Below are 14,514 nucleotides of genomic sequence, written 5' to 3'. Positions count from 1 at the left end.
CCGTACTGTGAGCGGCCTGGAACTTATTGGCCAAATCGCGGTCTGAAAGATTGGGATTCCTCTTGACGGCCTTGATGACTTTCCCACGCAGTTTCCGGTCGACAGTTCCACTCCGACGCTTCGAATGCGGCTTCCGAGCCGTCGTCAATGTTTCCTTGTACTGCTTGATAACACGCCATACGGTATTTCTGGGCATTTTAAGCTGTTTAGCTAGCTTATATGCCGACAACAATGGATTTTCAAGAAAACTGTGCACAATTTTATCTCTCCGTTCGGCTTCCATGGCGGTTGTTTACAAAATGCTATCGTTTGGTGTTATGACATAAATACATGGTGAAAGGTAATGAATTTCCCGACACGTGGGTGAAAAAAGTTTCCAAACCCGTCCACTAGGAGCGCCACAATGAGCAAAAGAATTTGTTCCAATATTAAATGAAGCAGACTTTAAGTATTGCATCTCCTCTGAGGAAAATTCTCAGAATCTTTCTGTGCCCGAAACAACAAAGGTAGCTTATTCTACTCGTTTTGTGTTTAATGTTTCCCCTCGAGCTGTGAACGCTAGTGAATATTTCATTTGAAGTGTATCTGGCATTGCAATTAACACAACCATCCGAGTCATGGCAAAGAAAGCGAAAAAAGAGAAGAGTGCAAATGATTATAGGTCGCTTCTAAACATCGATGTTTGGTTTTTCGGAAACAAGCAACATTTTCGTTGCGCGAAACATAGAAACTTAGAGAAACTTTGTTGACGGTTTTGACCGAGAGTCGAGAAACGATTTTTCATAAACAGTCATTCTCGCGATGTTTCATTTTTAGCACTGCAACTGTGTGCATCTGTTAGACGCGTGTTTGATACTTGTTGAATGACGATGCAATTTTTCTTTTTTCTTTTGAATTATAGACACTTGAAACTCAGCCAGTTCATTCGTCTTTGATGGCGATGCACGGAAGATGCCTCTTGTTAATATTCAGTGCAATGCGTGCATTGATATAAAGAAACAAATTGCGACATATGACCAATTAGTGTATTGTTCTCGCAAAGGCAAAAAATGATCGTTGCTTCTCGAAATGATTCTACAAAACTACGCAAGCCATTCAACCTTTTGAGAGTCCCTGGAACTTTTTACTAAAGAGTTATTTATGAAATTTCGACGTATTCGCAAATTATATTCGAAATGATTAACCATCAAATTTCAAAAGAAAGAAGATTGCGTAGTCCTACGTTCTAAACGGTCGTGTCTCGGATAAAACCCCTCGATTTTTTTACGATTTAATGTTTGCTGGGCCGGTTCGAAGGCAGTTTCAAATTGTTAAAATATGAATGAAATTTGTTACTTCATGTTATTTGATTACTTGAAACATGTAGTACTGAACATTATTTAAACATTTCTATATAAATTTTGCGATATTTCCACTAAAGCACAATAAACAATCAGGAATGACGTATCCGATTGCAACTCTTTCGTATCATATGTAAGAGCTTTATTTGCCCTAAAATCATATTTCAGATAGCCGTACGAGCTAGCTGCAGTTTGATAATTCAAACAACCGGAGTTCAAATCCCATCGGAGCAATTTTATAACCGTCATCACCACTAATATCAAACATTTATATCCTTAAAAGTCAATTGATTAATTCCTATTTGTACAAACATAAATGTTTATAAAGGTTCTATATACATACAAAAATGGTGATTACCCGGGCCGAACATTTTACTTTGATATTTTCCGCCATTTTTTTAATGGCAGTGATGAATCGTATATTCGTATGACAACAGACTTATTATGTTATTAGGTATTGCCTAATGACCTTGCATGTACAGTAAGTTACCTCTAATTCGACATTTAGTTAATTGGACAGACCTGTAATGGGACACAAATAATTGGACATTTTCACCTCTAATTGGATATTTTGTAAACATCGAGTTTGGTACCCAAAGTACGGCCCCAGATTGAAAGTCGCCACCAGATGTCGACATTGTACCACTATCATCGTGAATGTCCAATTAAAGGCCAATCACCTCTAACGCGATACTGAGTAGTGCCTCGGTATGTCGAGGATTAGAGGTAACTTACTGTATATGCTATTTGGGCGCATCATATATCACCCAAAATATCAGATATTCGATGCTCTATATACGATAGTTATACTATTTAATGTTTGCTGAGTTGGCATACTTGGCAGCTTGGTTTGTCAAGTTCATAATCTCATGTTTACAGTTTTCAGTTAAGTGAAATTGAATGACGAAGTTGAACTAATTTATTTTTGTAACTATGTTTATCAGAACGCAAAAGACCGGCAAACAGATAATCTTTCGTTCTTAAAAGTTAAAAATAAAAAAAGCAATTTTAACTTTCACTTTTCTTGAAACCGGAAATATTCGGACTTAAAAATAATTTTTAACGCAATATTCCAAACATACATGTATTTACAAACATCTGTAATAATTATAATAATTATCAAGAACGTTTCCGCCATTCGTTTTTTGGTTGTCTGTTTTAAATCGTATATATGCATGACAATAGTCGTACTAGATGCATGTATAAATCGTATATTCATCCATCCAATGATCGTGAATACGGTTGCAAGTGGAAAATAAATGTGTGTTCGTTGCTTATGATGCGAACATAAATAACAATATAATACAGTAATTTAAATTCAATACGACATGCCGAGGCACCACTCAGTGTCGCTTTGGAGGCGATTTTGGCCTGTAATTGAACATTGACGATGTGAGTGGTACAGTGTCTAAGTCTGGTGGCAACTTTAATATGACGCCATAATTCGGGCCCCGAACTCGATGTTTACAAAAATGTCCAATTAAACGTGTCACATTACAGGTCTGTCCAATAATCTAAACGTCGCATTAAATGTAACTTACTGTATATAAACAATATTTATTCCCAGCTGTTTTGAGGCATCTCGCACAAATTGACAATATCATTCAGTCGTCAGTGCAATTTTTAGAGTGTAAAAAAAGTTCACTGTTTACATAAAAGCAATCTCGAATCGGTCCCACTTTTTTGCTTGAAGTTACTATCCCCTGATACGACATTAGTTTGTATGAGGCCAACTCTTCTCTATCAGATTAGTCGGCCCTAAGGCAGTTTTAAATTACTGAAATTTGTATGAATTTTTTTTCTTAGCGTTATTTACCTACTAGAAGTAGGTTGTTCTGATCCTAATTCAAACTATTTTCTATGATTTTTCAGATATGCTCATCGAAACTTACCATTATAATATAAAATTATATTTAGACACAATTTTTGTATGATATTTTTTAAACTACTTGCAAACAAAAGTGATTTTCATATACATAGAGTACTAATTTGATTTGGGAAAAATAATTTTCATTCATAATAATTATTTTAAAAGCGTGTTCATTTCTTCTGCAAACCCATATTGTCATGCCTACTCCTCCCCCATTTCGTAATACGAAGCTCAATGCCCTAAACGCGGATCTGTACAACTGTCATAATTTTTCGAGCAGTTTGTTTTGGTTTGATTGTTGCTTTTATTCAGGGGTTAGACATCAATTGAATATAGGCTACCCAAAATCAAAATCAATATGGCGTCATTTGTTTATCAACATATCATTTACGAGGATTGAAATCGAAAAATGCGCTGCTTTATTCTAACTGCATGAGCGATTTTCATATTCCGGTTTCACATGGAGGTGTTCACATTTAACATGGAGTTTAAAGTTAGCCACTATTCGACTATATAACCGCACCGAGTTGTACACAACAGTAATTGATTGAACCAAAATGTCAGTAAACCGCAGCAATATTGGGTACACTGGCAATATGAGGGATTTGACGTTTTAGTCGTACCCCTGCTTTTATTAGGTCGTATGAATAAAACAAAGTATTTACTTATTCTGCCCGTTTCCAAGTAAAGTAAACTTTCCTAGTATTTACCAAGGCGCTTAGAAGTATATTCTAAGGTGGGCCAACTTGCTAAAACCACTCTTCAGCCATCTTGGAAGTCTACTGTGTTTTGTTTGTAAACAAAACACAATACGCTAGTGCCGAAGCTCGCTCCTGATCAGTCTGTCTCTTTCACGCTACAAGCAAATAATTCCCCTTCTGCTTTCTTCCGTACTGTTTTCATATACCGCTCCCCTAACCAACTTAGTGATGAACCTAGTACCATAGACCCGTCTTGGTATTTACTTGAATCCGTATGAATAAAAGTTTACTTTACTAATTTGATTTTCGAATTCGAACATAGTTTTTACTTCGTCAAACATCTATCAACAAAATGTTTAGGTTTCGTTTCAAAACGTTTTTTTTTACAAAGCGTGAATTCGCGATGAAAAAGGAATAGTGTCGACGTCTGGTGGCGACTTTCAATTAGGGACCATAGTTTGGGTTCCTATCTCGTTAGTGTAATACCTATCATATTAAAAGACACGAAGCCAGTTTTCAAATGTTAAAATTTGAATGAACATGTTCACATCATGTTATTTAATCACTTAAAACACTTTTTCCGTCTTTTATTTAACCCTTTGGCTATACATTTCCAACATCATTACTGAAACTTTTCATTATAATATAAAGTTTTCTTCAAAAACAATATCGTATAAGATTTCTTCACCACCTGCAAACAAAAGTGTTTTTCATTTAAACAGAATGCCAATTTGGTACGGAAAGGTTATTTTTCATTCATAATTTGAATTATAAAAACCTGCTCATTCTGCCTGAAATCAATCAATTTTTTTACGCTCCCCTGAACTAGTAAACGAAGCTCAATGCCATCAATGCGGATCGTTAACTTGTTTAACTTCAAGCGCAAGATAGCAGCATTAAACATAAATCGGATATGACATCAAAACGAATGATAGTGTTTTCAGATCCAAAGTATGCTCATGAGCATACTTGATAATAACGAAGTAAATACTTGATGAATGCTGTTTTATTTATACGAAATCAGCTAAACATCCATTTTCGAAAAGTAAATACTTTGTTGTTTCTTTTATTCATACCAAACGTAGTAAAAACCAAGACGGGTCTGCCGTTTCGTCACTAAGTTGGTTAGGGGAGCGGTATATGAAAACAGTACGGAAGAAAGCAGAAGGGGAATTATTTCCTTGAAGCGTGAAAGAGACAGACTGATCAGGAGCGAGCTTCGGCACTAGCGTATTGTGTTTTGTTTACAAACAAAACACAGTAGACTTCCAAGATGGCTGAAGAGTGGTTTTAGCAAGTTGGCCCACCTTAGGATATACATCTACGCGCCTTGGTAAAAACTTATAGCGAATTCGTTTTTAAAACTGAGTCAGTGCCAAACTGACTCTGTAATAAAAAAACGTTTTCAGTTTCACGAATGCGATGGTTTGTTGGTGTGCGTTATATAGTTTGATTTGTTTATATTTGCTACGACAAATGTACAGTGTCGACATCTGGTGACGATATTCGTGCTTGGGAGGTAAATTATTCTCTATCAGATCAGAAGGACCAAGTGCAGTGTAAAAATATAAAAGTTTGAATGAAAATTTTTACTTCATATTGTTTGATTCCCTAACACATGTAGTTCTAACACTCACTTAACCATTTGTCAATGCATTTCCTGTTTGATCCACAAATAATTATAATATAAAATCATCATTAGATCATGATTTTGAAAGCAGGTTTATTCCACCTGAATATCCATCGTTATTTCCGCCTCCCAATGAAAGAACACGTAGCTTAATGCTGTCTACTCGAATATACTCTTCAAAATCAGAATCCGAATTGGATTACGATTCCAAAAATACAAAAGCAAAAGCAGCAGGTTTTCCATTTTCATAGTCTTTATTTTCAGATTTTCCAAAACAATACTCGGAACTTGACAGTTCAGTATAGTTGTATTGGTGAACCCGAGTGCCAACCCGTGAAACATCTCAGTGCGAAACTAACAGCTTTCGGGGCGAACTAGTGCGACACTGAGTGCGAAACTGAGTGAATAAAAAAACGTTTTGACAGCAGTTAGTGCGGCACTAGGGTTGAAACTGAACAAAAACGAATTCGCTATTAATCTCACTGCACGACTGCTCGAATGAAGTAAAGTAAAGGTGAATTTTGTTTTTATTCATACGGCCTATTGTAAGTTTTGATTAGTTCGTTTGTTTTGATCAGTAGGGGAGAGGGGGGCACATTCGAATACTTTTTTTCAATGATTTTTAATATTTTTGTAAACTTTAAAAAAAAATCCTGAATTCATCCTGGTTATCATTTGGACATAAATGTATCATATGAGCGTGTCAGAGGTGTGCGTTGATACGATTACGAATGGTCTATTCCTTTTTAAAAATTGCCTTTCTGTCCGAATGCGCCCCATGTGTGGGGTACTTTCGGACAACAAAAAATTAAAATTTTATGTTTATCAACAATCACTTCCGTTTCCTCTTATTTCCAGCATATTCTGCATTTTTCAGTTGCCAAGTAAAAGTTGCCAAAGTAAAATCTATCTGTGCTGTAGACGCAATGTTTTGCAGTATTGTTGTACTACCCGCTGAGTCAGTTGCTACCTCCGCTCCAGTAGGTGAAATCATTTGAGCGTTCAAAATCCTTGTCCAAAAAAAACCTTTCTTGAGAATGGATAGCAACCTGTCATTTTGAATCCAGCTAGGATATTACTCAGATTGAAAGAAGCATCATAAGCCGATGCAACTATACCTGAAATAGTATGTCCAGGATGGTTGAGTAGCCAATCGTTCTGGGAAACTGAGAGCTTTTGCTTTTGAGAGGGCCCAGAACTGAAACATCCAACGGTTGTAAGCGATTTGTGACATAAGGTGGAAAAGATACATGAATTGTGCAATTTTCTCGGCAATATTTAATTGCTTCCAAAGTACAGTGACTTTTTGATTGATTTTTGATTTCTTGAAATTGATTCGTTTACGTTGCCTTTTGCTAACTTTTTCAAATGTTCCAGAACATTGAAAAACAGTTTTCCCGTTATGCATCCGTTAGTTGGGGAATTAGCAAAGACAATGGACCCAGTTGGACCATCTGTGAGCTAGAATCATGAAAACGTTCTATTCGAAACTAGTTCGATAGCTCTTTCCATCTCGTCTTCGTTCATCGGTTTTCTTTTTGTGGTTTCGAACCATCATTAGGTCTGAGAATCACAACAATCAGACACAAATTTTATGAGGTATTAAACAGTGTCCGAATGTGCCCCACCACCATCCGAAGACAAATCATAATGTTATCTAATAAATAGAAGAAATCTGAATATTTTTTTCTTAAATTTTGCTTCTATTTTTAAGCGCAATTTTAGTAGTTTTGTACAAACAATATTCAAATAATTTAACCGTCGGTCGTTTTTCAAACAGAACGAATTTATTTATGTTGTTAAATGACAGATGGCGCTAGATCGAACTCTCATCCACACATAATACTTCAAATCACACTTGCTCGGTTTACAAAATGACAATCACGTTATTGTCATCAATTCTGATAAAACATCTACTGGAGAGCACGTGTCTAGTTCAGTGCACAAGCGTTACTAAAATCATAGAAGGTGTCTGCAAAATGACGCGAGAAATAATCTGGAATTCATCGTTAACGCACATCGTTCATACGACTCTCTCCATGTTCTTCTTCGATAGTACTAACGTTCCCAACGGTCGCCTTCTCATCGTAGTATCACTTGCATCATTTTTAGTAGTACTTAGTTAAGATTTCTATACCAAACAACACACCTTGAATTTATTCTGAGTGGCAAGCTCTATAATGTGCACAATGCCAGTCAGAAGAAATATCTTTGACGAAAAATGTACGACCGTTCTAAAAGAACAAGATGAATATTGCACAAATATTAGACAAAGTGATCCTGCCATTCATTATAAACATCATTACTCATTTTGAAATAATATATATATGAATAGCTATATCAGACGAATAAAACAAAGGAGTGCGCTCGATGGATTTTATGTGTATCGTATGATGTCATTATATGATGTCGTGAGCTGTACCAACAATTCATGGTGGACATGTACGCGAAGGTAGAGAGCGAACGACTGCGATTCCTACGACCTATTCAATATAAGTGGCTTGAGGAAGAAAACTTTCACTTGTGAAACGCTATCATGAGCAACGCCGTAACGTGAAAATTATCCGAATTGCAATTTTGCATTCTGATATCCGTTCGACTCAAGTCCAATCGAGTTGTGCAGATGTGTCAACTTTGCGATGCAACTCGACATAGACAACATTGAACTTAGTGTTCCATTTCTGTGAAGCAAAAAATGCAAAATATTCGGGAAGAAAAAACACGTTTTTCAACCAATTTTTTTAACGGATGTTAATTCTACATATCAAAAATGTGTTCGATGTGAAAAAGCAATACATTCTCTGCAATCGGGGGTTCAATTGTGTCTGACGATGATTTTATGTTATGTATAAAGTTTTAGGCTAAGCATATCTGTATTGGCAAGCAAAATATCGTGTCGTAATTATTTGCATTCAATATAGATTGTATATGGAAGAAACAAAACATTGTTGAAAGTACTCACGGTTGCATTATAATTTGAGCCAGAATTCTCATGAAATCATTCAACTGTTTGTTTTTTAACCGATGACAATTGTATCGTGGCTGATTTCGATTGTTTATGTGATAAAAAGGTCCAGAGAGCAGCCGTATGCTTAGTTCTTGAAAGCAGTAACATTTTCGGTGAAATTTTGATTAATTGGCGATTATTCTCTCACAACATACACACCGACACTGAGAGCCTTCGAAACAACTTCATAACGTTAAAATACCTTTTATCCGTCTTTTTCGATGTGATTACACAAATACTCACTGCACGCTATTCCGTTAGCCTCATATTAAGCGGGAGCTCTAAAAGAATGTATGTTTTTAATTGATAAATTACTTCCTGAAAATAGCATTTTCACATGGATGCATTGAGCAATCAAAGATAAACACAACGACTAACGTCACTATTTGAAAAATATTTATGGCAGCGCATGCTATGTCGCTCGAAACTTCACCATCTTCAGTACCTTTTTTTTCAGGACAATGGGTTAGGAATATGTCTTCTATGTATCTAAACGACATCGAGTGATCGTGATATACGATCGAGTTTCAAACCAATCGGATTTCGGAATATGAATAATTCGATACTGTTACCACAATTATGGAGTATGGTCCATGCGGTGATTCGAAACCTTTATCGCATTGCATGGTAAATGGAATATGTACAAAGCGTTTTCCTAGAGACTTCACCAACGACACGATCGCAAGTGTAGGCGAATATGTAATATATCAATGAATAAATACTGATAATGTCATTCACAAATATCAACAACGCAGACATCGAATTTGAAAATCGTTGAGTAGTACCATATTCGCCTCAGCTGAGCAAAGAGCAAGTCCGTGGATAAAGGAATTGGCAATATGATTCTAAATTAGAATACCGCTGTTAATACTCCTCTATTGAATGACAACAACGAAATAATGCGGTTCCAAATAAGAACGATACATCAGCTACATTGTTGTCTGGCGTGTCATTGGTTTCCCAATTCATGAGCGAGACCCAGCAGTTATTAATTTAGCCGAGCATATTAGAAAAGAGAAGCGCGTATTTTCCTCCAACGAGACAGCGTTTGCACTTTTTTTTTTATTTCATTTTTCAACATTACAACAAAAATCTATTACTTTTCAATTCTTTACATTTAACTTTTGAGAGATCAAACATATCAGTTACATTAATGAAACACATTGCATCATGAAATATCATACCAACTTCCGTTGAAATCGTTTCATTCGTTCTTTTTATCGATCATATTCGAATAATTTTGTAGATGGTCAAACATTCAAACGCACTTAAGATACATTAGTTATGTTTTATATAACACCCAAAATATTCTCTAGGAATAATTCAAATGCCAGAACAACGTTTGCTGGGTCAGCTAGTCGAATTATATATAATCGAGTCCGACCTGTATATTAGATTCTGTAGTGAACCGATCCCAACGGGTGCTGTATATTTTTTCAGAGAAGGGAAAGCAGAATGAACAAGTGGATGGGGGAAGTGTAGCCGGCTAAATAAAACCATTTGTACTTTTTGATAAGATATTCGAAACTTTCCGAAACGAATTTTTGTGAATAATAGAATGTCGCCATCTTCCAAGTCATAGCCTCTCCTTCGATTCTGATAAGTGCTTACCATCGTCAAATGGAGAATAATTCTTAATATGTATCGACTCACCTTGTCTGTCACGAAAAAACAAGTGAGAACGAATAAGGAATCCAGACCATAGAATAGAGATGGGCAACTCAGTTCACTTGGATGGCCGGCTCAGTCGCTAACCGTTCACCTAAGTGGACCAGTTCTTTTGAACCGTTTTTGTTGCTCCTCGACAGCGAGTAAAATCTAAAAAAAAAACTTAACTACTCAATTCGTTAAATTGTGTATTTGTTTTACTATCTTCACGGTTCGTGTTATGATCGTTAAAATTGCTGAAGAAATTTTCTATCTAATGGTATCGCAATAACGATTTTGCGCAATAGGCATTTGAAATTCCTTAATTTTTCGCAGAGTTACCACCCTATATAGAAATCAAAGACGAAGTCCTACGTCAAAACGTTATGCTACGACTAATTGCGAACAGAATAAATTATTTGTCGCAAACACGTCGTTAACCGTTTCCAGTTTGACACCATCAAATTCAACAACAACAACAAGGCCATCATATACTCACAGTTCACATTCCTCGTGCCACTCGACCGCATCCGGCGCTTTCTCCTTGATCGAGGTCTGATACTTTTCCTTGCCAAGTGCGATGATGACGAAGCAATTGTTGGTCCCATGCTTGCCTTTGATTAGGAGATTTTTCGCCCGTTGCACTAATCAGTTCGTTGACATTAACAATGATTTCAGCGTGTAGGAGTGACCGGCGAAAAGAAAGGAAAGAAGAAAAAAAAATGAAAATGAATAAATCAATATGCTGAATGTTACGAAACAATGGCTTCAGCGCCACTTGCGAACCACTCAAATCTCCATGATTCGGAGATGGATGGAAGAAGAAACGTTGGAACCAAATTCGTTACAGTTAATTGATGATGTAGTGCATCGCCGCTAATTACGCGCGCACGAAGGAGATCCGGAATGGCTTTCTTCCGTTTCTGCACATCGCAAGCGACGTCACAACCAACCGACCGACGGGGCTTTGTTCAAAGTCGGCTCGCGATTACGCGCCATAAAGTGCTAGTGAAACCGAAAGTGGGTTCAGCCTTCATTGGAATATAATGTGCTAGGGGTTTCGGGGCTCTGGGAAATACACCTAGCCGTTGGTCTAACGTTTTAATTAAGCAACCCACACAAACATAAACATAAGTCAGCACAGCTACTAATAGCAGCGTGTCCTATATAATTAACAGTTCGTCTCTAACTAATAGGCGTCGGTTACAACCACCGTCACGTATCGGCATTAGGTCGTAGCGATGATTCACGCGAAAGATAGTAGCACCTCCACTCATCGTTTTGCAAGCTCTCGCGATATTATCTAAGGAATTTCGTGAGTATGTGCATAGCTCATTGTAGCAACGATCGGTGAGAATGCATACTTGTTTATTTATGCAGTGCACTTTGCATTGCATCCTCTTTATTTTCAATCGTGTGGCGGAGACGATGTAGCCACGGAATGTGTTCCCCAGGTGGAAAGTGGTAGAACGGAATGTTACGTTAGCTAGGTATATAGTTCGAAGTGCACGTATCTGCGGATTATAACCAGTGTTGCATAATCTGTATTGTAATGGTTTCCCTCAGAACTAAATTTCAATATTACACATCAAGAGTACTAAGTTTCGTTGTCCCTCGAATCAAGACAATAGAGAATGTAGCATCAAAATTTCACAAATTATTCTGTCAGATTCATACGCGTTTCATCTCAGAAAACAAAATCACACGAATCCATATTATCCTTATCATGCCCTCAACCAGTCATCGGTGATAATGAAGCTGTCGTCGTCTGCTCTTTGTTTGTCGGTGGAATCAAACATCAACAGCGAAGATTTGTTTTGCTTTCGGCGACTCATTCGTCTCACTTCCAGATGGCTGGTCGTGTTTGCCCCATGCTGCATTATTTGTGTTTGCGTTCGCCCGCTGGTTTCTATCGGCATCAATTTCTTCGAGATGGTCAAACTCTACATCGCTCATTGAAGTATCATTTTGCAAAAATGCAAGTTTACACTTAATTATGATTCCTGCAAGAAATGCTATAAAAAGTTCGTTTACAGTTTTGAGATAGGCGCTCGATCGAGACTCAGATGCCAAATAAACACAAACAATCAATTGCTTTCATTTCTTCCGAACAGTCATCGGTTTTGTGAACTCGTGAGCTGTCTATTCAGCTGTAGACGTATAGCTTAGTGTCACCACACCATTTTGGTTATACGATCCATTGTTTGCGATGCTGATTGCCAACTGGTTATCGCGAAGTACAGAAATCAGTCTGGCCTCAAAATACTGCTGCTGCAAATTGCTCCACCACATAGCTTCCTGAATTGTGCGAAAAATAGCCATGTACTCCGCTTCGCTGGACGAGAGGGATACGGTAGGCTGCTTGGTTCCATGAGATCGTTCCTCCATGCATCAAGAAAACTTAACCGGTCGTGGATTTCCGTTCATCCGCATCTCCTTCCCAATCGGTACCGCTGTAACCAAATATTTCCGCTGGAACGTTTGCCAAGTACACTAATCTTTTCGCGGTTGTACCTTTCGGTCCTTTCAGACTGTTTCTTTGTATGGAACTGAACATTTCTTGCGTTTCGGATCAAGAGGTCGTCCACGTAGATGGTCACAAAAATCATCTTATCCCCGTGAACACACCAGTACAAGCAGGGATCTACACTCGATCGCTTCAGTCCGAACTCATACAGCACCGTATTCAATTGCACGTTCCATACGCGGCTAGACTACTTCGGCCCATACAGCACCTTCTTGAGTCTGCACATTTTTCTGTTTTCCAGAGCTATCAAGTATCGGACGGTCCCATATCGCTCGACCGAAGAGTACAATTCGTTGTGTTCTAGACCAGACTGTTGAGAGCAGCCCTTTACCACGAGTCGGTCCTTGTACCTCTGGATCCTTTCGTCGGGACCTTCCTTCGTTCGGAACACCCATTTGCTCTGGATTGCTTTCCGTCCTTCAGGTAGATTTGCGAGCACCCATGTCCTGTTCTCGCTGAGGGAAGCGATATCTTCACGCATCGCCGCCATCCAATGATCTCGGTCTAACTGCCGAACTAACGACACCGATCGCTTCTTCCGTTGGTTCGATATCCTCACGATTACCATCGGCAGACTCGACTGTGCAACACGCAGGACGATCACGGAACTCATCCCAACATCTCCAGAACTACGACGTCTTGGCTGATGTGGAAACGGCTCAAACAAGAATCAAACTTCTTCCTTTCCGCATTCGGGACCAGGATCATTACTCTTGAACAAAAAATCTTGAGATCCGGCTTTTCCCAGTCCACGCCTCTTCTGGCGTTTTGTCCCTCAGGGAACGTGTGGGACAACGATTCACCACGTGAGCAGCAGTCGAAATACCTTCTGCCCAAAACTTCTTCCCAAGTTTTGCATCATTGGGCATGCATCGTGCTTTTTCTACTAACGTGCGGTTCATCCTCTCAGCCGCCCCGTTCTGCTCAGACGTATATACGTGCTCGTGGTTTGATGTCGAATTCCGTTCGACTCCAACAGCCTCTACTGGACCGCAAAGGTCGGAGTGTACCAACTCCAACAACTCCTCAGCTCGTGACTTGCTGCTAGAGATCGAAAGCCTCTCCAACGTTCCGGCTTGAAAATCGATTCCGTCCGCAATCCGCCCACCTTCGTTGAGATATCCAAGACGTCGGAGCCAAAATTCAATTCCACTTACCAGAAGTGACCTCCCCGATCGATTGACTCAATACAGGCCACCTTTATTGACACCGATGATAACCAGGTCGCCATCTTAATTCCGAACTTCACATTTGTCCTTGGTGAAAATAACGGGTTTCCCTTTGTAGCTCCGGGATCTTCTCCGCCGATATCGATTTGACCATTATCGCTGTTCAACACTACGGTACCCTTCGCTACGACCACCATGCTGGTGTTATTCGCGGTTACGGCACTATGGTTCACCTTCTCTTCGTTCACAGCAAGTTCCACCCGAATCAAAATAATGTTCACCGTCTCCCATGGCGAACATGGAGCACAGACCCTTGTTCTTCATAGGCGTCGGTTGCTGTTACCTCTCCGTACACTTGACGGCAGAATGACCCAGTTTCTGATACTTGAGGCACGTTTTCTCGTCGACCTTCGCTTTCACCGTTGTTGGCTTAAATCTTCTGGGAGCCTGCTTGACATACAAAGCTTCGTTGCTGCAATTGATTGCGGCCCATTCAATCTTCAATTCCTGAAAAATGTTGGACTTCACTGCATTCGCTGTCAGCGCAATACCTGACGCCTTCAGTCCCATTGTCATCGGTTCGAACGCTTCCTGGTTCAACCGCAGCTCCGTACGCTCCACCT

The 14,514-nt window shown here is 38.8% G+C and overlaps 1 protein-coding gene across 2 annotated transcripts in view; it reads right to left on the bottom strand.

The window, feature by feature from the left end:
- The window catches only part of LOC129773119 (rab11 family-interacting protein 1), a 57,528-nt gene that overhangs the window by 4,616 nt on the left and 38,398 nt on the right, over positions 1–14,514 (bottom strand). For both annotated transcript variants that reach the window (XM_055776682.1, XM_055776690.1), the window contains exon 2: positions 10,695–10,839. In XM_055776682.1, the coding sequence (XP_055632657.1) occupies positions 10,695–10,839 (145 nt within the window). The remainder of the gene's footprint in view (positions 1–10,694; positions 10,840–14,514) is intronic.

The sequence above is a fragment of the Toxorhynchites rutilus genome, chromosome 1, assembly GCF_029784135.1.
Source record: "Toxorhynchites rutilus septentrionalis strain SRP chromosome 1, ASM2978413v1, whole genome shotgun sequence".
Taxonomy (NCBI): Eukaryota; Metazoa; Arthropoda; class Insecta; order Diptera; family Culicidae; genus Toxorhynchites; species Toxorhynchites rutilus.
This window is presented reverse-complemented; position numbering and strand designations above follow the sequence as displayed.